Raw genomic sequence first — 21,960 nt, forward strand, 5'->3', positions numbered from 1 at the left:
AGGGAAGACAGCTGCTCCAAGATGGCGGCGGTGAGAAGAGTTTTATTTCAGAATAAAAGTCGCTGTATGTGATAAGAAATTAATAGCGTGATTGTGTATGTACCAGTGTTACTGTTACCATCAGAACAGATACAAATATTAAATTTTAAGCACGTCTTATATTATATTATATTATATTATATTTGATGTAACGGGATACCCATGTAGGTTAAAATTTCCTGCAATGTATTAAAGCCTGTATACAATAAATATATTTCATGAATCCCGTCATTTAAGGCTACTTTTATTTTGAGATTTGACTTCCGCGTTTTCTTCATGGACCAATCCCAAATATCGCCTTTCTCCCTATTTACGTGAACAGCGTCTTATAGCATTAACGCACCCTACCTAGTGCACTAATATTTCTAACATTTGGTTATTTGGTGTATACAAATTGTAGGCTGTGTGTGTTGCTCGTGTGGATTACAAATAACGTGCTTGTGTAGTTTTGCTTTATTTACAGCTGTTTCAGCGGTGAAGTGATGCAGAAATCTCATCTTTAGTGCTTTTTAAGGTGAGAAAATTAATATATTGTGAGTGAAAGTGAAGTTATTTGTGATCAGTGTGCTCTTGTAGGTTTGTAACTGTGTATATTTCATTAATTAAATGAAGCCCAAAGGAGTAATGTTACTTTATTGAGCCTTTATTTGTCTGTTTTCTTTTCTTTTCTTTTCTTTTCTTGCAGCAACTAACACGATATTTTTTATTCACTTGCTGTAAAATATCTACAGGCCAAGATTTGTGTTCATTTTCCATTAATTAAAGTCTGTTAAAAAGGACTCACTACGCACGAGGGGATTAAAGCTGCCATAAGCGTTTTTTAATGGAGAAAATGGGGTTCTGTCCGAATCCCCAAGCCACTCTTGTTAAGTGCACCTCTTCAGAAAACTGGCAAATTTCATTCATTCGTTTTCAGGAAGCGGTGAACCCTGGGCCTATCCCAGGAATCCTGGGAGCGAGATGGGAATAAATGAACGCACCCTGAATGGGATGCAAGTCCATCACAAGGCACCATGAACACACACACACACACACACACACACACACACACACACACACACACACACACACATTTTCACACATTCTTTTGCAAATTGGCATAGATAATGCACCTATCAGCATGTTTCTGGGAGCTGGGAGGAAACCAGGATAACCCGGAAGAAACCCACACAGAGACATCTGTGTGTATGACCTAGGGTCACTTACTCAAAGCACCTATCTATCCCTGAGACCCCAGAAATAGGAAGCCTGTGTTGCCTGCTCTGTCCCTTTATAATCGATGAGTTTTATTTACTCTTAACTTTTCTTTGGTCAGCCCCATGAACACATCCGAGGAAGCCTTGCAGGCCCGCGTGAAGGCGCTGGAGGAGGAAGTGGAGCGACTGAAGGCTCAGCTGAGAGGAAAGAGCGATGGAGAGCAGAGCGCCAAGGGGACGATGCTGGCCTCGAAGGCCCAGGAGGACAGAAGGAGCAGTAAGAAAGGGAAGAGGGCGTTCGACTTTTCCGCACACCCGCGGCGCCACGTTGCGCTGCGCCTAGCGTACCTGGGCTGGCAGTACCAGGGATTCGCTGTGCAGGAGAACACGGACAACACGGTGGAGGCGCGAGTGTTTGAGGCTCTGCTGAAAACAAAGCTGATCCAGGACAGGCAGAGCTCCAATTACCACCGCTGCGGCCGCACGGATAAAGGAGTCAGCGCTTTCTCACAGGTACAACGACTTGGGCAAGATTTCAGTCCAAGGGAAACGTGGTAGTCAGGGTAGATCAGGAAGCATATGGAATTAATACATTGGGTCCAACTCAGAGACTTGATTATGGGTCGGTATGGGGCGTATATTTGTCTTCTGGTTATTTGAGTTGCCATGTGTTTGTGCCCAGTTGTTCCAGTTTGTGTATACATGTGCCCCTGGTTTATACAGTCTTGTATATAGTTCTCGTTAGTGTGAACTTGGTTGTATGCTTTTTATTATCCAAGGTGTCATACATATGCTATATATAATATATAGTATTTACACTAGGGCTGGCACAAACAGCATTCTACTGACTTGGCATACACACTGGTGTTTCCGAATGAGCACCGAAATACTGATTTTCAGAACCAATCTTGAAACAAAAATATTTACGGACTTCACTACAGTTCAAAATATATCCAGCAGGGGGCAATGATGTATCAATAGTAAATACAGTTGATGGAGGAAATTATCTGAAATCTGATCAGCAGTTATTAGCGGTTAGTAGATTTACTGCGATTGGCGGTTACATGTTTTTGATCAGTCACATGACATGAAATTGAAGGAATCCCAAATGGCTCAAAACTTAAAAATTTATGGTCTACTATTGCCTAAATGGTAAGAAAGTAACTACAAAGTGTATATGAAATAGAGATTTCCAAAGGTCTTTGTGTGTTCTAGGTCATATCCATTGACCTGCGCTCGAGTCAGTTCAGTGGTTTGGGTGTGACCGTTCCTGCTGGGGTCGAACCTAAAGCCGGCAGTGGAGCTGCGACGGCCGAGTTGCCTTACATAAAGATGCTGAACAGAGTCCTTCCTCCAGACATCCGGGCTCTCAGCTGGTCTCCGGCGCCCAGCGGCTTCAGCGCACGCTTCGACTGCCAGTCCCGAACCTACCGGTACTACTTTCCCCGTGGGAACCTGGACGTAGAACTCATGGCTGAAGCAGCCAAACGGTACAGCAAATGAGGGAGTAATGAGATATCTCCTGTTGTTGTGTTGTGTGTTTTCTAATGCAGTTGTCTGTGCAGATATGAAGGCACGCATGACTTCAGGAACTTGTGTAAGATGGACGTTGGTAACGGAGTTCTGCAGTTCCAGAGGACGATCGCGTCGGCTAGCGTGCGGCCGTGCGAACCCGATCACCCCTCACCCACCGACCCTCAGCGCCTTTACGTGTTCGAGGTCAAAGGTCTCGCCTTCCTGTACCACCAGGTCAGCACATGCTTTCATCAAATCCTAGACAGTGTCATTATTTTCATTCTTTCCCGTCTAGCTCACTGATTGGTTTGGTTGTTACCAGGAGCATAGGTTGTCCAGTCACGTCTCTGACATCATGTCATACTGTGTGACTTTTCAGGCATCCTGTGTTTTTTAAAAATCTGTGCAGGTTCGTTGCATGATGGCCGTTCTGCTTCTGATTGGCCAGAAGCTGGAAGCACAAGAGATCATCAGTCAGCTACTGGATGTTGCGAACAATCCCAGGAAGCCTCAGTACAGGTGACACCATTAATGATTAATGCGTTCTCTGCCACACGGTCACTTGATTTATTGTCTTTAAATAATACTAGTTATTTTTGTATCACAGGAATATACGTATGAATTTCCTATTCATTAAAAAAGATGTACTTCTTATCTGTTTATAATTACATTTAAGAGACGCAGCAAAACATCAATTCCTGATATGTTTTTCAGCATGGCAGTGGATTACCCACTGGTGTTGTACGAGTGCCATTTCGACGGCCTGAGTTGGATTAGCGAGCCTGAAGAGGAGAGCCACGTGCTCGGCTCTCTTCTCCAACACTGGACTCAGACTGCGGTCAAAGCTCAGGTGCTGCACAGCATGATCCACGGCCTGCAGAGCACAGACACTGGTGTGTGTGTGTGTGTGTGTGTGTGTGTGTGTGTGTGTGTGTGTATGTGTGTGTGTGTGTGTGTGTACGTGTTTAACAGCATACAATGCGAGCTAATGAGCAGAAATAAATCAAGTTTCATATTCGATCCACAGATGAAGCACAGATTATGCAGTGTTGCCTCATGGAAGGATCCAGACAGCGCAACTATCGCCCCTTGCTGGAGCGGCCGTGCTGCGAGAGTCTGGAATCGCGGATCCAGCACTTTGTGAAGAGAGGACGACTCGAGCGGGAGGAAGGAGAGAGCGGAGAGGAGGGCAGCACCGTCTTCAGGGGCAAGAGGTCGAAACGTTCGCATCAAGCAAGCTCCACAAATCAAGAAGAAGCAGAAGAGAACCTCCCGAGCCAACAGAACATTCATTTACATCTCTCGTAATAACCATTTATCAAATTTATTTTTAAGGCGCACACATGATGAAAAATAAGACGATCGGTCTCTCTCTTGTGTTCATCGCACCTTTTGTTACAAGGCTTCGAAACCCAGAAGTCGTTGAGGCGGTGCTTAAGTTCAATCCAATCAGCCAATCACACACTTGATTGTAGTGGGTTCTTCCCACTTCTTCAACTTGATGACTTGAAATCATTTACTATTCTAGATCAGCAACATCTTATGAAGGCATAACTGTGCTAATGATAGCCAGCTAGCAGGTTGGTTAGCTAGCTAACTAATGTTTTCTCTCCAGCAGTTTCGGTTAAGTAGCTAGCTCACTAAGAAAGCTAGCTAAGGTTAGGTGAACTTGTATTGCATAATAAAAAATGCCTGCTCTGGAGGATCAGGACATATTATTGACCTATTGCTTATTTTTTGAAAAAAAATTATTTTTTTTAATTGTGTATTTACTTTTAAGGATTTATTTGTACATTTCTTAATAACATCATTTTCAGCTGTGTGTATTTTCAGTTGGATTAAAATGTTTTGAACTGACTCTGTTACTAGTTATGCTTTATTCATAAAGGCAAAAAAAAAGAACACTTGATTCGATAAAATAGACTCATCATCATTTTAATCACTTTAGCTTTGCTTGACTTAAAGGAGCAGCATGTAATTTTAGAACTCTCGATTACCTGTAAATTATAACTGCAATGGAAAAAAATTACCTTTTGAAAAAGCCTTAAAAACTATTTTTAGCGAAGAGGCAAAAGAGGGCTGTGCTGAGCAGCTGTGTTCAGGTTGGAGGCTGAGCAGTTTTCTGGGCTGGAAAAAAAATATCAACAGAGGCAAGACAATGCACATACGTTGTATGGAAAAGTTACCATTTTCCCCCTCAATTTCTTCCAGTTTTAGTCATTGCAAAGTCACACAATTCTAATGTAATTCTCAAATTATATAATTACAGTGCTGGAAACACTTCCAAAGGGGAAAAATACAAGTGGCTGCTTTAAGTTCCATTTTTAAACTGCATTCACACACAAGATAGTTCTTGTATTGCTTTAAAGACAAGGAACTGACCGACACATTCAGTGCTGTTTATGGAAGGAGTCTCCAGTGTCAGAGGCAGAACAGGAAAATCTTTAGGATGGCGGAGTTTACTCGTTCCACATTTCTTGGTAACAAACTGTTTTCTTGTTGTTTTTGTTTTTTTTAAACTAAAGTGACTGCAGCTGTATCAAAAGTGAGAACAGGACCTAACTTGTTTCATGGATGCTCCACAAAAAAATTACATAACTATAAATGGATTTTTTTTTTTTAAGTATCCCTGTTGATTAAAATAATAGAAATCATTGAAGAAATTCTAATGGTTTACTCTACAAATACCATTACAAACCATCAGCTGTTAAGAGATTAAGAGCTTAGACATAACATGCCACCAATAGAAGGCAACAAATTACCAGCAGAGATCTATAGGGAACATTACAAATTATATGAGGATTTCTATTTAGTTTTGGTGGTTTTTCAGCAGGGGTTTTTTAATTAAAGTGTTTAAGGTCAAATCAACATCTTTAAATCCAACCGCCGTTTGAGGCGCCTGTGAAAGTTTCCACAAATCATTCCTCACGTATTAGCAATGTTAGCATTGTGGAGTAAACAACATTGTGTACATTTCATTTGTGTATAATACGTGTATTTTTTTTTTGGCCTAAATATTAGACAATTCATTTACTTCGAACAGGATTTGGTGTTAACAATAAATAAATAAATAAAAATCAGCTCAAACTACTCCCTTTCATTAAAGTAGTGTATGTCGTAAGCGCTAGACTACATTATTTCTTTTAATAAAAAAAAAAAAAAAAAAGCCTATATTATGTTAGCTTTTTTTAGTATAACACGTCTTATTCCGTGTTTTGTATTTTTAACAATAATAACTGCCATGTTTGTTCTTTATTTTCACGTCATGCAAATGGAGTAACTAGAACTCCCTTGCGCCGTCATACGCATGCGCGAGACGTTTGGACTTCGGCCATGTTTGTTTCTGAAGTCACATGACAAGAGTTTATATATCACGTGAGCACTTAGGCTCATTTCTTGGTTCTTTATTTACCACTACAGCGCTTTTCCGGCTTTCAAACAGCTCGTGATACACGGCTCGTGCAGGTAAGCTATTCTTATACGCCATTTTATACACCGAAGCGGTTGCGCGAAGTTGTTTATTTGTTTATTTAAACGAACGAATTCAGCTAGCTTATTTAGCCAACACGATTTATCCGGAAGCACCGAGCGCATCCCGAACGGCACTTTCACCCCTATTTAGGACCACTAAGTAGTGTATGAAGTCGAGCTTTACTGGAAACCACGTAGTCCACTATATGTTTCTTACGACGCCATTTGGCATCGAGCCGCTGACTCTAACTAGCTACTTGAATTTGGCGTCCCTGAGCGTTTCTTTGAGATACTACACAGTATTAAGAGTTTTATCAATGTTATTTATGTTTATTCAGTGCGTTCGATGAATAAAACGTTCGTTTTAGGCTCATGTTGAGACTTTTAAAATGGCATTATTGTGTCACTGCACTTTCATACAGAAGAATTGTGTATTAAAACTGAAATATTTGGTTTCTTTTTGTTATTATTCGAACAAATAAGCTGGAATGTTTATAGAACATGATGGGGGGGGAAAAAACAATTAATTAACACGTGGTCTTGGGAAAGTGTATTAAGTTGCTGAGAAGACCTGTTTGGAAAACCTAACTTCCGGTCCGTACTTGGTTGTTTGTGTTTGTATGCGCCGTCTGTCAGTCGTTTTATAGACAATGGAGGGGGCGGGGCTTTGTGAGTATGGGCGGGAGGGAGTGGGCTCAAGGCGTGGCTAAAAACATTCAAATATCAAAATCCTAGATATAATCTTAGTGGGGAAAAAAGACTAATCTTCTCTAATTTAATTTATAAATGTATGTATATTTGGTTGGTGTGTGTGTGTGTGTGTGTGTGTGTGAGTGTGTGTGAAGTTGAAGGACTTAATGTGAAGGTCTTCAGTTTGTAGGAACTTCAAGTCAACTGACACCAAAGGTGAGCGTACACATCATACATACACACACTTCTAATACATTCTGCAGAACATATGGCGACCAGGTCCTAATATCTTATACCACGGCGTAATTAATACGCCTGAATTTGTCTTCCGGGGGGAAAAAAATAACGACATGGGTGTGAGCGTTATCATCCCTTAGAAACACACCCGCACACACTTCTGTCCTGTTCTGATAAAGCACTGGACTGTGTCCTCTTGTTTGAGCTCATATTGATATCCTGTAGCAAGAGATCAAAGGCTTTAAAAATCTATCACTGTTTTTGTCTCATCTGCGTCAAGCTTCCTTCCTTCATGTTTTTTTCCCTTTATGTAAAATTATATTCCGTGATGACGTTCAATTTGGGGGGGGGAACCCAGCAAAAGTAGCTAGATTGATTTTGGGGAATGAGTCCGTAGGTGATGTTAGTGTTCAATGCTTCAAAACAGTATGTATCTTTTTTTTAAAAGTAAAAAAATTGTGGATGTTCAGACTAAGTGTCTGTCTCTCACAGATGCGTGCGAGTGTGTGTGCGTTGGTGTGTATGCTGAGTGTGTGCAGCGCTCTCATCTGCCCTGACGGAGGGATGTGTGACGAAGGAAACACCTGCTGCTGGACGCCGTCGGGCGGATATGGATGCTGCCCGCTGCCTAACGTAAGTGTGTGTGTGCGCCAAAAAGAGACACATGCATGTATAACTCATTCATTAATGATGATTAGATTATTATTGTCGTTGTTATTATTATTATTATTATTATTATTATTATTATTATTATTATACATTCTGTTAAGTAAGTGTGTGTGTGGTTGCAGGCCGAGTGCTGCTCAGATCACCTGCACTGCTGTCAGGAGGGAACGCTATGTGACATGGAGCACGGCACGTGTGTGAACAAGACACACACTCTGGAGTGGGTGATGAGAGTCGCCACCAAGCAGACCTCCTTACCTCAGGTCTCTCTCTCTCTCACACACACACACACACACACTAATAGCATTGTTCTTTGCACTATGCTTTATTATTATTATTATTATTATTATTATTATTATTATTATTATTTGGATTGCACTGTGTTGGAGTGAACGACATGCTGCCGTTTTTATCCGTTTATCGTTGCAGATAAATTGCAGATTTGCAGGTTTAATAAACACGTTCAGCTCCCGTTTGAAGAGCACTTGATTTGTAATGATCCATTAATCTCCTTTTTTGTCACTCGCAGGCAGTGGTGTGTCCTGACCAGGAGTCCGAATGTCCTGATGGCACGACCTGCTGCCAGTTGCCCGACGGGACTTGGGGCTGCTGCCCGATGCCTAATGTATGTCTTTCTGTCTTAATGTGCGTCTCTCTGTCCAGCTGATGAACTTTTATAACTTCTTGGTGTGTGTGTGTAGGCGGTGTGTTGTGAAGATAAACAACACTGCTGTCCCGAGAACACGACATGTGACCTCACTCACTCGAAATGCCTATCGGCCATGCTAGGCTCCACCCCTCTCCTGAGAAAATTTCCCGCCCTCCTCAAAGGAGGACAAAGAGGTAAAATGACACTTCATGTCCCCTCCAGTCACTGATAACTCTCTCTAATGAATATAACGAGCACGCATATGTGTATATTCGCCTTTCAGCGGCGAAGGAGATGTCCGTGAAGTTCCCAGACAGTAATGACGGTAAGACGTCGAGCTTTGCAAGAAAGCCTTTTCATAGATTTGTCTCGGTGAATTGAGTCATTTGAGTTAGTTCAAATGAGTCATTTGTTTTGATTCGTTCACTCATTTGATTCACTTGAACCAGTTTTGTGTGCATGCGTGTGCTTGCTGATCTTTTATTTGACTGTGTGTGTGTGTGTGTGTGTGTGTGTGTGTGTGTGTGTGTGTGATTGGTCCAGTGACTTGTCAAGATAAAGTGTCCACGTGCCCAGATGACTCAACCTGCTGCAAACTAGCAAACGGGAGCTACGGCTGTTGCCCGATGCCAAACGTGTGTATTTTTGTGTATCTGTGTGCTAAAAAAATTTTTACTTAAAAAAAAAAGTCTATATATTTTTCATTTTTATTTTATGGCTGTGTAATTCGGTGATCTTTTCTTTCTTTAAGGCTGTGTGCTGTAATGATTACGTGCACTGCTGTCCCGAGGGCACGACCTGTGACCTTGCACACGGCAGCTGTGACTTGACCAACGAGCCAGTGTGTGACCCGTCCGAGGGCACCTGCGCTGACCCTGTTGACCTTCCGCACTCTGTTCCCTTGGTGAAGAAAGTTCCCGCCTTCCAACGTCCTTCACAACCCGCCAATCAAAAATGCGACCCATCATTTTCATGCCCACAAGATGATACGTGCTGCAGGATGGCGTCCGGTTCATGGGGATGCTGCCCTCTACCACAAGTGGGTGCACATGTGTATACATAAACACCCACTTTTATTTATTTATTTAATTAATTAATGTCTTTATTTATTTATTTTACTTTTTCCATAAATGTTAAATAAAACTCTACTCAATTCAGCGTATCAGCAATTTTTTTCCCCCTCCCCTGTGAAAGAGCTGTTGCTATAGAAACAATATCGATAGAACAGCGCTGTGGTGTATCGTTTTATTTCTTCTCGCTCTCTAGGCTGTGTGTTGTGAGGATCATCTGCACTGCTGCCCCCATGACACGCTGTGTAACATGGCGGCGGGGACGTGTGACGGCGTCCGCTCGACCGTGCCCTGGGTGAGCAAGACTCCCGCCGTGGCCCTGGTGTCCGAGAACGAGCGCTGTGACGAGACCTCGGCGTGTCCAGCGGGTACAACCTGCTGTAAAGATAAATCAGGAACCTGGACCTGCTGCCTGCTGCCACGGGTACACACACACACACACACACACACACACACACACACACACACACACACACACACGGTATACAAGTAATGCACGAGCTACTCTCAGACACACATACGTGTCGGTCTCCTCCCAGGCCGTTTGCTGTGAAGATCAGGAGCACTGCTGTCCTCAGGGCTACAAGTGTGACGTCGCCCACGAGTCCTGTGAACACACTTCCCTACCCAGCATGCCGTGGGTCAGAAAGCAGTCCGCGCTGAGTGTGGAGTCGGCCCCGCAGTACGGACACAAGTGCGATGACCAGACCAGCTGCCCCAGGGGCAGCACCTGCTGCTATATGGCAAAATTCGGCAAGTGGGGTTGCTGCCCTTTGCCACAGGTCTCTCTCTCTCTCACACGCATAATATAGTTCCTTTTGTTGCAGCCTACATTATATTCTATTCTGTATATTCTTCTTCTCATCCTTTTGATTTATTTTTCTAGATCTTCTTCTAATATGTTCTTGTTCTTTCTTTTTCTTCTCCTTCTTTTCCTTCATTTCCTTCTTCTTTTTATCCTTCATTTCTTCCTTTTTTCCCCTTCATCTGCATTGTCACTCTCTATTCTTTCCTTCTTCCTTTTCCATCGTCGTCTTCTTCTCCTTTCATGTTGTTGTTCTTCTTCGCATTCTTATTTTCCATCTTCTCATCCCTTGACCTCTTCTTCTTGTTCCTCTATTCCTTCTAATTTTATAATACCTCTAATTCTACCTTTGTCTCTTTCTCACTGTCCTCCTCCTCCTCCTCTTTCTTCTGCTTCTTTTTCGCATTATTTTCCATCTTCTCATGCTTCTCCTCATTCTTTGACCTCTTCTTGTTTTTCTATTTCTTCTTCTAATAATTTTTTCCTCATTCTTCTTCTTCTTCCGCTTCTTCTATTATTATTATTATTATTATTATTATTATTATTATTATTATTATTATTATTATTATTATTAAACAGTAATTATCTTGATTTTAGATCCAATCTGTATCATATGTGTTTCTTTGAACCTTTTGAGCATCTTCACTATATTCACCTCAACGTTTCCAGGCATTAGATCTTTGTATTTTCTCGAATGTGTGAGAATCTGTTTTTAAATATGATCACTGGTCTGTCTGCAGGCCGTGTGCTGCGGGGACGGAGATCACTGCTGTCCCAGCGGCTACACCTGCGATAAGGAGAAACCCGTCTGTGTGAAGGGAGAACTGCAGACCCCGTGGTTCAGGACGCAGCCGGCCATGATCAGAGGGTCAGAGGTCACGCACGGCCTCGGGGATGTGAAGTGCGACGACACCACCAGCTGTGCCGCGGGTACCACATGCTGCAGGTTAAAGACAGGGAAGTGGGGCTGCTGTCCACTGGCGCAGGTATGTCTGGGTTGGGTTTTGAGTAACCGCTCGATCACGGCAAGAATAGCCTAATAACGTCCGATTTTTAATGGAATTTTAATGGAATATTTCGTAGGCGGTGTGCTGTGAGGACCACGAGCACTGCTGCCCTCAGGGCTACACCTGCGACCTGCAGAGCGGAACCTGCATCAAACCTTCCCCAGCACACACCGCTGCACTCGTGCTCGTACACGCACTCTCCGACCACGATGAAGATGAGGCGAGGTGTGACGCGACAAGGCGCTGCTCTAAGAGTCAGACCTGCTGCAGGATATCGGACGCCGAGTGGGCCTGCTGTCCGTTCCAGCAGGTAACGTTTTTCACCATTTCTGCCTTGTTGAATTCTCTAATCTGATTGGTCAGATTTATTTTCTATAGCAGGTTATCGTTTCTATAGTAATGGCTCGTTCACAGAAACGCGCCACATAAGCTGCTTTCCACGTATAACCGTTGACGCGGTGAACTTTTCCGTCAGGAGACGTTTATGGAAGGAGTCTCCGGTGTAAGCGCTTTGTAACAATCAGAGGTAATGGTTTTTCTCTTCTTTTTTTTCCTCCTCTAGGCGGTGTGCTGTAAGGACATGAAGCACTGTTGCCCTAAGGGATACACCTGCGACCCTGAAAACCGTTGCACTAAGGCGTCTCCGCTCACGTGGTGGGACAATTCGCTGTAGAGGAACATCGCCACAAATGAGCTTACAATGCCGCCCAAATCGGGATGAAAGACTATACAGCGTACTGTAGTTGTGTTTAGGGTTTTTTGTTGTTGTGTTCTAGTAACTAGGAATGCTGAGAGATGTTTTCGCCATCTCCAGCCTATAAAATTTTTTAAAAAACTGACATCAAAGCAGTGACTCTGACAAATTTCCTGTTTTCTCAACACTGAATCGTTCCAAGTTTTGTTTTCCGGAGTTTATATTTAGTTTATTCGTATGCAGATTGTGCCGTCTGGTTTCCATTCGCGGAAAACCTTTTCTTGTAAGGAAAGGTTACTTTGTAACGAAAAATTTGTCGTCTTTTTTTCTTTTCTTTATAATTTTCTCCTCAGATATGAAACTCCTCATGTAGAAAGACCCTGCGTGCTTTTTTTTTTTATTATCATTATTTTATTTTTAATTTTTTTAAACGAAAACTGAAGTTAAGTCACCGAGACGGAACCGAATGTACAGCCTTGCGTATACCTAACCGCCGCACGATCCGACAAATCTTCACAGCTTTCAGTTCCCCGAGCATAAAACTCCCGAGTAAGAGATCAGTTAGCGTTAAAAAAATACAAACGTGACCACCGTTCACTTTTTTAATAGTGGAAAATACCCCAGACCCGAGGACTGAAATCAGGCGGCATACTTTTTTGCTTGGAGCCCTAAAGTCATCCAGCGTAATCTTAGTAGCCTGTTTTTATTCGGACGAGTCGTCCGCTGTTGCCTTTTCGAGCTGTACTGATGAAAGAAAATGTCTTTTGATTTAGGAAACGTTTACAATCTGGACTGTTTGTTCATCTTTAGCTGTGTTTTTAATAATTTTATTGATGTTTTTAAATTTGTGGTTATTTGGTTAGTTTATTCGCTGGCTCGATTGCCTCTGATCGCGTGATGGAACGTTTGCTTCATTTTAAGATTTTTAAGGGCAGGATCACAGCTCAAACATACTTGGTTTAAAAAGAAAAGGTAGAATTTGTTGTTTTCCCACTTAAATAGCTGACTTTTTTTTTTTTTTTAATTACGGAATTTTTATGTAACTTGGTGATTTAGGACATGTTATCTATATGGTTTAAATCAAGCTTTTGATTTATTTATTTTTTTCTTTCCTTTTTTGTATTTTAATTGTTCTCTTTTTTTCCTGAAGAATGTGGAAATAATAAACAGTTTGAAATGGATTTTTCTTTACGACTGTTTTTGGTAAACAGAATCCCCGGGCGATTTGTGCTGCGGCGCGTGTCTCCTGCTGATTGGTGTGTGAGATGAGTTATGAAACACGGCGGTATGCGAGTCATCTCGCTGAGGATGGATGGATGGAATATCTGGGGGCGGCTTTGACGAGACCCTGGGGAGGACGAGATAATGTCGATTAAGTCTACAAAGCATAGAAAACCAGCATGATGATGTAAAACAGTGATACGAAGTGAACAATAGAGTTGTATTAGTGTTTTGAACTTGTTTATGAATATAGTTAAGCATGTAGTTCATCTGACGCACACTTTCCTGGTGTCTGTGAGCCAGTGGGATTAAGTTCCACTAGGACAGCGTAGGTGTAGACTTTTGCGCGTGTGTGTGTGTGTGTGTGTGTGTTTCTTGCTCTTGCCGGCGAACACACTTTCAGAGTGAATGAACTGCGAGAAGAGTGTGTTCATGTAGCTATAACTCGAGGAGAAGAATCCAAACCGAACAAATGGGCTCTTTCCACCGGTACGTCCATAATATGATTACACGTAAATGTCATTTTATACGTCTAGTGTTAATATTATCGATTTAATATGCACCTTTTTTATTAAATATGTAATTATCCTCAAGTGTGTAATACCTCGTAACAGGTAAGGAGTTGGGGGTACTTCTTAATTTTCAAAGAATTACATGATTTTGTACTAACAGACATTAATGATGCATCAAAATCTTGTTTGGCATTCTATTTATAAAAAAAAGAAGAAAAAGTGATCAATTCTGTCTCATGAGCTCATATCAAACCTGTTTATATTGATGAGAGCGTACAAGCTTGAAGTCCTTGAAGTGCCATTAATATGGAGCGACTGCTGGGAGAAGAAGGGGGTTGAACTTCAAAGGATGATGAGAAGGAGATCAGGAGTGTAAGACAGCTGGTAGGAGTGCGTGAGAGGTGCGATATGATGGTATGATCGCAGAGGAAAAGTGTAGCTGTATGCTGGAAACCGAGAGAGTGACTGAAGCAGCTGAGGCACAAGCTGCTGCTTGCACCAAAATGTCTCTGCTATTAATACACCCTGGCTCTGATCCCACTATCTGCTTGTTCTCTCTCTCTCTCTCTCTCTCTCTCTCTCTCTCTCTCTCTCTCTCTCTCTCTCACTCACACACACATGCGCTCTCACATTTGCAAGTTCTACCTCTTTCATTTGCATAAAATTTATACTCGTATTAACTTACATTCACGTGAAACGCTTTCACATGCTGTTCTCGTGTTTATTCGTTTTACTCCACATTCGTGTAAAATGCCCTCCCGCTCAATAGTTTGATGCTTAACGTGCTTTTGCGTTCGCTACGTGTTGGTGCTCACGTTTACGTGAAATTATTCTCGTGTTCCTTCGTCCTGCCTTTCAAACCTGCATTAAAAAGCTCTCGCATTTGCTAGTTTGAACCGTCGTTGGCATAAAACACCACGCTCACGATGGCTAATTAGACCGATTTGTGTTTGCGTTAAATGCTTTTGCGTTTGTTATTCGTAGCCCACGTTTGCGTAAAAGACTCTCGCGTTCGCTACTTTTGCCGTGAATCCGCATACAAACCTACAACGCGCTTGCGTTTGCAAGTTTTACCTCACGTTTGCATAAAACGCTCTCCCGTTTGCTAATCTTAACCCACACTTGCGTTAAATGGTCGCGTTTTGCATAAAAATATCCACATTCGCTGTTATTTGTCAACCGATAATTTTATCTCGCATTCGCATAAGATGGTCTTGCACCCGACAAGTGGTAAACTGATGAATGGGAAAGCGGGTTTGTTTATAAGAGGAAAATAATAATAATGACCTACACTTGTATCACTTCCACGCTTCTTTATCTCTTTTGTACTTAGTAACGAAGAGGACGACGATTCCTTAACCGCGATGGAATCCGAGTCTCTAACGCAGAAAAGCAATGAGGAGGAAACTGGATTTACAACTGTGATTGCCCAGGCAGAGGGTATGGAGAAAATAAATGGGTGTAGAGGTGTAGGTGTGGGTATTGTCGTGCCAGGTGTGGTTGAATGTTAAAGCAGTACTAAAAAAAATGGTGGTGTGATACAGCTGTATTTGAAGGAGCGCAGTACTATTGCACCGAAAAAATGGTTGGCGTCAGAGATGCGGTAAATGTAGCTAATGATGAAGGAGTAAAAAAATGGGCGGGGTTAGTCTAGTTGTTAATTGTAGACATTTCCTCTATTGCAGCTGAGCAGTGTCAAGAATTCTGTCCATCCAGTGTGAATCACGGCCTGCTTCAACCCCAACGTGTTGCTCCTTTCCGTAGAACGCTTCCTAAAACACTCAAGGAAGGGGCAAGGAGGCAAAAAGAGCGCTCTGAATTTGGGCGACCCCTCTGGAGGACTAGTGCAAGAAAGAAATCTCTAAAGATGGGAGAGGAGAGGCGGGTCCCCATTGAGAAACCTTGGCGCAGTAGGTCTGAAGTGAGCTGCTGCTCTGATATTTACACCAGCGTTGGAGGATCTCCACAGCTCAGTTCTCAGACAGAATCTGTGTACATTCATGCTGAAAGCATCAAATGTTGCGACACTTCCTGTTCTAGTGTATCGCAAAATGGGGGCTTTTTTTGTCTCTATACAGAGGTCGAGAAAACTCGTGGCGTCACGCAAGAGGCCGGATCAGAACCTGAGAAATTAGGCAGCAGCATAGAAGCCTTGTTCGGATCGGATTCTTCCTGCGACAGCGAGTCCTTCAGAAGTGACTGTGACTCGGATTCAAGCTGCGTTAATGCCGACTGGGAGTGGAGCTTTGACTCTGACACAGACTCATGCAACTTGGTCTACAGCTTTACTGAGGCACAGTGGGGCTCTGCCTCATCATGTTCAGGCTCTGCCGCCTCTGGTTATATCACGGACTATGATTTAGAATCCTCAATGTCCACCACAGAACAACATGGCTCGTCTGCTTTTGACAGCCATTTTGAGCAGGGATACCATGACTTGCCAGTCGGCCATTTCAAGCCAGGACACTGTGACTCTCCAGTGGGACATTTTGACACAGGACACCGTGACTCTCTGGTCGACCATTTTGACGCAGGACACTGTCTCTCTCAGGTCGGCCATTTTGACGCAGGACACCGTGACTCTCTGGTCGGCCATTTTGACGCAGGACACCGTGACTCTCTGGTCGGCCATTTTGACGCAGGACACCGTGACTCTCTCGTCGGCCATTTTGACGCAGGACACCGTGACTCTCTGGTCGGCCATTTTGACGCAGGACACCGTGACTCTCTGGTCGGCCATTTTGACGCAGGACACCGTGACTCTCTGGTCGGCCATTTTGACGCAAGACACTGTCTCTCTCCGGTCGGCCATTTTGACGCAAGACACTGTCTCTCTCCGGTCGGCCATTTTGTCGCAGGATACTGTGACTCTCTGGTAGGCCATTTTCATGCAAGAGGCTGTGACTCTCTAGTGCGCCATTTTGAGGCAGGACATCATAACTCGCCAGTCGGGCATTTCGAGGTAGGGCGCCATGACTTACCTGTTGGCCATTTTGAGGCAAGACGGTGTGACTCGCGAGACGGCCAATTTGATGAGGCTTCCTGTGACCTCTACAATGCTTTTCCTGAGCTTAGTGATACAGTCTGTTACAGGATTAACGAGCATGACTACTTTTTTGATTTTAAGGACTATTCTGAGCTAACTTTGAGGAAACTTCAGGGCGTCGTGACTCATCCTGATCGCCGTCGCGTCACACCATTTTTCCACGAGATGATGAAAGAGACGGCGCATGATAGAAATCAAGAAAAAGTCAAGATAAACAAAGGCTTTCTTTTTCATCCACAAATGGTAAAAACTTGCAAATCATTTAAAAATATATATATATATATTTTATACTTGTGTGGAAACTTTCAGAAATGATCTTTACGATGAAATAATCTTTACGAAGACTAATTCACAATGTTACTAGTTTCTACAGGCAAAGAACTCGGAATATCGGGAAGGCCAGGACTATTCCGTGCTTCGCCATGTACAGAATGGATCGTATGGAGACGTGTTCAGCGTGCGTGACAAACAAACTGGGTTTACATGCGCTGCCAAAAGGGTAAGATCATCTCCGGAAAATGAATTTCGGGGTGCTAACAGTGTAACTGTGTGTTGTTGTTGTTTATTTTCCTATAACAGCATGTCATGGAGTGTTTTGTTCCTTATATATGCATTCTTCTGGTGTTATTCTCTTACACCATCCACTAAACTAACTGTCTACAGATTCCTCTGAGCAGTTTCAGCTGGGAGGAAGTGGGAACGTGGAGCAGGTTGGACTCGCCACGTGTCCTTCAGCTCTACGGGGTTGTGCGAGAGGGCCTCAATGTCGTCCTCTTCATGGACCTTAAAACGGGTACGTTCTGAGATCTTGCTTTACAGCAAGTCCTTATAAGCGGCACCGGAACCAGGGAGCCATGTTTTATGAGCCACATTCTGGCATGAAACGCCATCAAGCAATCCCTGAAATTCTTTTTCACGCCGCCTTTGCAGGCTCGTTGGCGCAGTTCCTAAAAGCGAGAGGGCGTTTTGCTGAAGATTTGGCTCTTTATTATCACTGTCAGGTGCTGCAGGCTCTGGAACATCTACACAGCAGAAAGGTGATTCACCTGGATGTTAAAGGTGAGCGTTCCACATGACATCACCATGACTGACTGAGTTTTAATGAAATATTAAAGCTATAGTGGCTGTAGTGTTTAACCCCTCGTGTTCTGTTATGACACGATTCCTCTTATACTGCATTAACTGCTAACGAATGCCATTGTTTAAATTTATTAAAGAATTTTGTGTGTGTGTGTGTAGTGGACAACGTTTTGCTTTCGAAGGACAAGACTGAGTGTTTCTTGTGTGATTTTGGATTATCTGAGATGCTGGACCGGACCGGATACAGCACCAAAACCTTCAGAGGTAACACACTGCACACATACACACACACGCTTAAGCTGCATTCCAAAGCAACAAGTAACAGTACTGTGTGTGTGTTTGAATAATGTTTTAGGTAATGGTCTGCGTGGCACCGAGAGCCATATGTCTCCCGAGGTGGCACGGGGAGATCCTCGCTCAGACAAAGCAGACGTCTGGAGTAGCTGTTGTATGTTGCTGCACATGCTCAGCGGCCATCAGCCGTGGACACGCTACTACACACACCCGCTCTGCCTGAAAGTAAGAGTCCCCGACCAACAGAACCGATTAGAAATTAATACTTCGTTTTTGTTCAAACCGAGACACATTTTCCCATAGCTTTGTATCTCTGAGTTGATTCTTAACAAATGTCGTACAGATCGTGAGTGAGCCGGCCCCTCTGTGGGAGATTCCGGCTGGCTGTGACCCCTTGACCTGTGATGTCATCAGAGGGGGACTGGTCAAGGAGCCGAGAGAGAGGGTCTCAGCCAGGGAGCTGCTGGAGAAAAGCAGCAGAGCTCTGCGAGCATGTCAGTGGAGTTCAGACATACGGTTACCTGGTTGATGTTGTTACTTAGACTTTATGGATAGGATCTGAAAGTGTGTGTGTGTGTGTGTGTGTGTGTGTGTGTGTGTGTTTAGTAGGTGGCCTCATTGATCAGGTCCAATCAACCACGGAGACTCTGCCCCGCCCTCAGATCTCCCCACCAATGAAATCACGCAATGTCTTCACCAAACCCCCAACGGTCCTGCCCCCTGTCTCCATACCAACACTCCCTAGTCAGCCAGAGCTCTCCGCTCCCAGAATCCAGTGGGTCAGCGGGTGGAGAGAACGAGCAGCTGAGGAGGACGGGACGGATTCAGAAGATGAGCATGGCGATGGAGGGATGGAAAGATGGATGGAAAAGTACTGGGGATTGAGAGACAATTACACACTTTCTGAAGATGAGAAAGAAACCGACGAAGAGATGCAGAGCTCGTCAGAAGAACGATGGAGAGACAGGGCAGATGTGGAGAAGAGGAATGAAGACGAAGGAGAGAGCGATGAAGAGCTGGAGAGTGATTTGGGGAGTCTGAGGGAGCTGGGCAGCGAGGACGAGTGGGAGCCGTTTCGCCGCCTGCAGATCCTCTGCGGTTCCGAACGGCGACACGGTGGAGATGAGTGGTCTGAAATGGAGGACGAGTGCACGCCCTCTGCGATGACAAGTGAGTTAAACCTGAACACCTCAATAAATTGTGCTTTCATGAGCGGCGTTCACTTCCTTATCCCAGTGAGTGCTTGGCCCCCTTTGTTTCGCCTTGTTGCTTTTTCAAAGAATACTTCAGCAGTTTTCAAGCTTATCTTAATCAACCACTTCTGCATTTTATGTGCGCTTAGCATGATCAGGAATTTCTATACTTATCTCAATATCTCCCTGTAGTGGGAAAAGTATTTAACCATATTTAACCATATTATTTCGAAAAAGATCCTCACAATTCCGGCCTCTATGATAGATGACCATTTACTCTTAGTGGTATTGGAAAGTTCTAGAAGTTCTTGTTTTGGAGAGGTTACTCTGTCTGAGTTTCTTATTTGTTTTGATGTTTGTGCCTTAACAGGTTTAAATCACATTAACTTGTGTGAGCAAAACTCCAGATTAACTCTTGCCTGCCATCGCAGCGTCTGCACTTCTGACGCCGATCTTACTGAAAAGGTGAACATCTCAGGTTGCCAGGTGTCCTCTATCTCTCTCTCTCGATCTATCTCTCTCTCTCTCTCTCTCTCTCTCTCTCTCTTTCTCTTTCTCAACTCAATCCATTTCAACCATTTTGGTTTTTCCTTAAAGGTTTCTGATTGGTCGGATGACCTGAGCTCCGGCGTGTTCTCCTCCTACAGCAGCCTTACAGACGATCGAAGCTTCAACCTGGATTGGTCTGTCTCTACCAATCGGCCGCCTTCTTGCAGCTTTGAAGGTAAGGTTGCCAGTTGATCAGGTAATATTTTTTACTGTATATCTATTCTAAAACAACTAACTGTTTAGTAAGAACACTAAGCAGTCATGAAATCTAACTTTCGGTGACTGTGTGTAGGTCTCGGGGTGGATATCTGGGTGGAGGATGTGAGTGGGGATACTTTTAGGATCAGAGAGAGACTAAAAGTGAAGCTGGGTCACGTTGCCATAGGTATAAGTGCACAGGTGAGGAGTCTGATTTCAGCAAAATGTTAACTGAATTTAAATTCATGCCGTGTTTTTGCCACATGTACGTTTGTATTGCTATGAAATCAAATATCAAATGGGACATCCATTCGACACCTAATCATTGAGCACATGACAAGGCTAACATGGCGTCTCGTTGTGTTTAATAAAAGATCTCGATGAGAGCGTTCAGTTTAGCCACGCTGGACGGGAAGCTAGTCTCCCCTGACACCGAGGTTCTGGAGTCCCGCATGTGGTTGCTGTGCGTCCCTGCTCCGGACAACAGCACCAACTGGACCTGGAGGATCCGAGACGGAAAAATGGAGACGCAAGAAGTTGACGGACTGCAATCGGACACCTGCTCCACTCTAGCAGCCTGAAGCCTATTGACACTACATTCCCTTTCTTCGCTTCAGTTATGTGCTAATTTTATTTGTTTTTTTTTGTTTGTTTTTACCAGAGCAAACATGCACCATAAAAGTATTACAACTATCGAAACTCTTAAAGTAGCGGGGTTATAATTTAGCGCCCTCTGGTGCTTTCGAGATAAATTACAATGAGGAGCTGTCCCTTTCCCTGCTGATCCTGGTCCTCTATTATTTTTATTTTTATTTTTTCTGGGCCAGAAATATGTAAAAAGAATCCTGTAATAAATAATATTTCCAGATTAATTGCACGGTTGTAATTTACATCTTCATTGAATCAATGCATCTTTGAGATTATATTATTTATTACAAGTCTAGAAACACTTTAAGATGACAAACCTCATCTTTAATTTAAAAAAAAATATTTTTTAGATGAGGGTCCTGTGAATGTGCTAGTTATCCATATTGTTAATCAGTATTTATATTTAGGAAGCCTGAGTAGCTCGTAATATCCAGGTACAAGGCTTTGATGTGACCAGCACTTATTTCCTGTACTGGTTCACTTTTCATTGGTGGCTGATTCGAATTTTATTTGTTGCCATAGTATAAAAGTCACATTTTTGTACAAAAAAAGTGTTTCTGCTGTCTGTATTTTGGACAAGTTTTATGATATAGCCCATTAAAAAAATGTATAACTAATAAAAAAAAACTATACGTTTGTATTACAAAAAGTATATGTAACACGATAAGAAACTCAATAACTAAAAGAATAAACAAAAACAAAAAACAACAATTTCAGTCTGCATTTATAAATCGTTCCAACACGATTCCAAAGTTTAAGGGTGAGTTAAGACCTACTGTTGTATAGAGAATCATTCACAGCTTAGTTTAAAAGGGATTATACTGCTTCACGAGTTCAGCAAGAAACAGACCAGAACTAAATAATGCTGAGTCCCTGGAAAATATTAAGAAAAGAGGCTCTTGTTCTTTTGTTTTAAGGAGCTAATAGTGAAACCTGATCGCTAGAACTCTTTGGAATGTTTGAGCTCGTTAGTTTACCCCCCTCCTTTAATTAAATTCCATTGTAACTGCGCGGCCATCCTGTGACGTCAGAGCGGTACACAACTCTACATGAGTCCTTTTCATAGAACTAATATAAATACAGCATTAGGTAACAAATTATCATCAGGATCACTAAATACAGCACATGCATTTCAATATGAGCATATCTAACGTGTTTCAGAGTGGCGTTTTCCTTTAAC

General features: G+C 43.0%; 3 protein-coding genes and 1 long non-coding RNA gene across 9 annotated transcripts; 3 read left to right on the plus strand and 1 right to left on the minus strand.

Annotated features, from left to right (window-relative positions):
* Positions 1–396: 396 nt before the first annotated feature.
* On the plus strand, positions 397–4,607 carry pus3 (pseudouridylate synthase 3). 2 transcript variants are annotated; one of them, XM_017465034.3, is made up of 7 exons: positions 397–553; positions 1,355–1,748; positions 2,451–2,725; positions 2,801–2,984; positions 3,160–3,269; positions 3,465–3,643; positions 3,778–4,607. In XM_017465034.3, exons 2-7 carry the CDS (start codon positions 1,359–1,361, stop codon positions 4,056–4,058), a joined length of 1,419 nt encoding a protein of 472 aa, XP_017320523.2. In that variant the 5' UTR covers positions 397–553; positions 1,355–1,358; the 3' UTR covers positions 4,059–4,607. The 2 variants fall into 2 exon arrangements, with proteins under 2 accessions (XP_017320523.2, XP_017320531.2); XM_017465042.3 differs by having other exon boundaries at positions 3,465–3,600.
* Positions 4,608–6,060: 1,453 nt separating this feature from the next.
* Positions 6,061–13,220, plus strand: grnb (granulin b). 2 transcript variants are annotated; one of them, XM_017464999.3, is made up of 14 exons: positions 6,061–6,215; positions 7,067–7,127; positions 7,641–7,781; positions 7,940–8,077; positions 8,344–8,439; positions 8,516–8,657; positions 8,747–8,788; positions 9,007–9,098; positions 9,215–9,502; positions 9,730–9,957; positions 10,073–10,315; positions 11,079–11,324; positions 11,422–11,655; positions 11,908–13,220. In XM_017464999.3, exons 3-14 carry the CDS (start codon positions 7,641–7,643, stop codon positions 12,016–12,018), a joined length of 2,001 nt encoding a protein of 666 aa, XP_017320488.1. In that variant the 5' UTR covers positions 6,061–6,215; positions 7,067–7,127; the 3' UTR covers positions 12,019–13,220. The 2 variants fall into 2 exon arrangements, with proteins under 2 accessions (XP_017320488.1, XP_017320496.1); XM_017465007.3 differs by lacking the exon at positions 8,747–8,788.
* LOC108263886 (uncharacterized) lies at positions 12,428–15,099 on the minus strand. Its single transcript, XR_001812280.3, has 2 exons — positions 14,026–15,099; positions 12,428–13,387 (listed from the first exon to the last, which is right to left on the minus strand). It is a non-coding gene; the product is annotated as an uncharacterized LOC108263886 (long non-coding RNA).
* On the plus strand, positions 13,420–21,497 carry LOC108263809 (mitogen-activated protein kinase kinase kinase 14). Of its 4 annotated transcripts, XM_017464978.3 has the most exons (15): positions 13,420–13,749; positions 15,106–15,212; positions 15,458–16,734; positions 16,900–17,061; positions 17,183–17,317; positions 17,482–17,611; positions 17,749–17,877; positions 18,058–18,162; positions 18,254–18,417; positions 18,536–18,686; positions 18,799–19,362; positions 19,756–19,850; positions 19,983–20,109; positions 20,227–20,333; positions 20,507–21,497. In XM_017464978.3, exons 1-15 carry the CDS (start codon positions 13,733–13,735, stop codon positions 20,711–20,713), a joined length of 3,477 nt encoding a protein of 1,158 aa, XP_017320467.2. In that variant the 5' UTR covers positions 13,420–13,732; the 3' UTR covers positions 20,714–21,497. The 4 variants fall into 4 exon arrangements, with proteins under 4 accessions (XP_017320467.2, XP_017320458.2, XP_017320456.2 ...); XM_017464969.3 differs by having other exon boundaries at positions 15,458–17,061; positions 17,192–17,317; XM_017464967.3 differs by having other exon boundaries at positions 13,421–13,749; positions 15,458–17,061.
* Positions 21,498–21,960: the final 463 nt, after the last annotated feature.

Source organism: Ictalurus punctatus, chromosome 1 (genome assembly GCF_001660625.3).
Source record: "Ictalurus punctatus breed USDA103 chromosome 1, Coco_2.0, whole genome shotgun sequence".
NCBI lineage: Eukaryota > Metazoa > Chordata > Actinopteri > Siluriformes > Ictaluridae > Ictalurus > Ictalurus punctatus.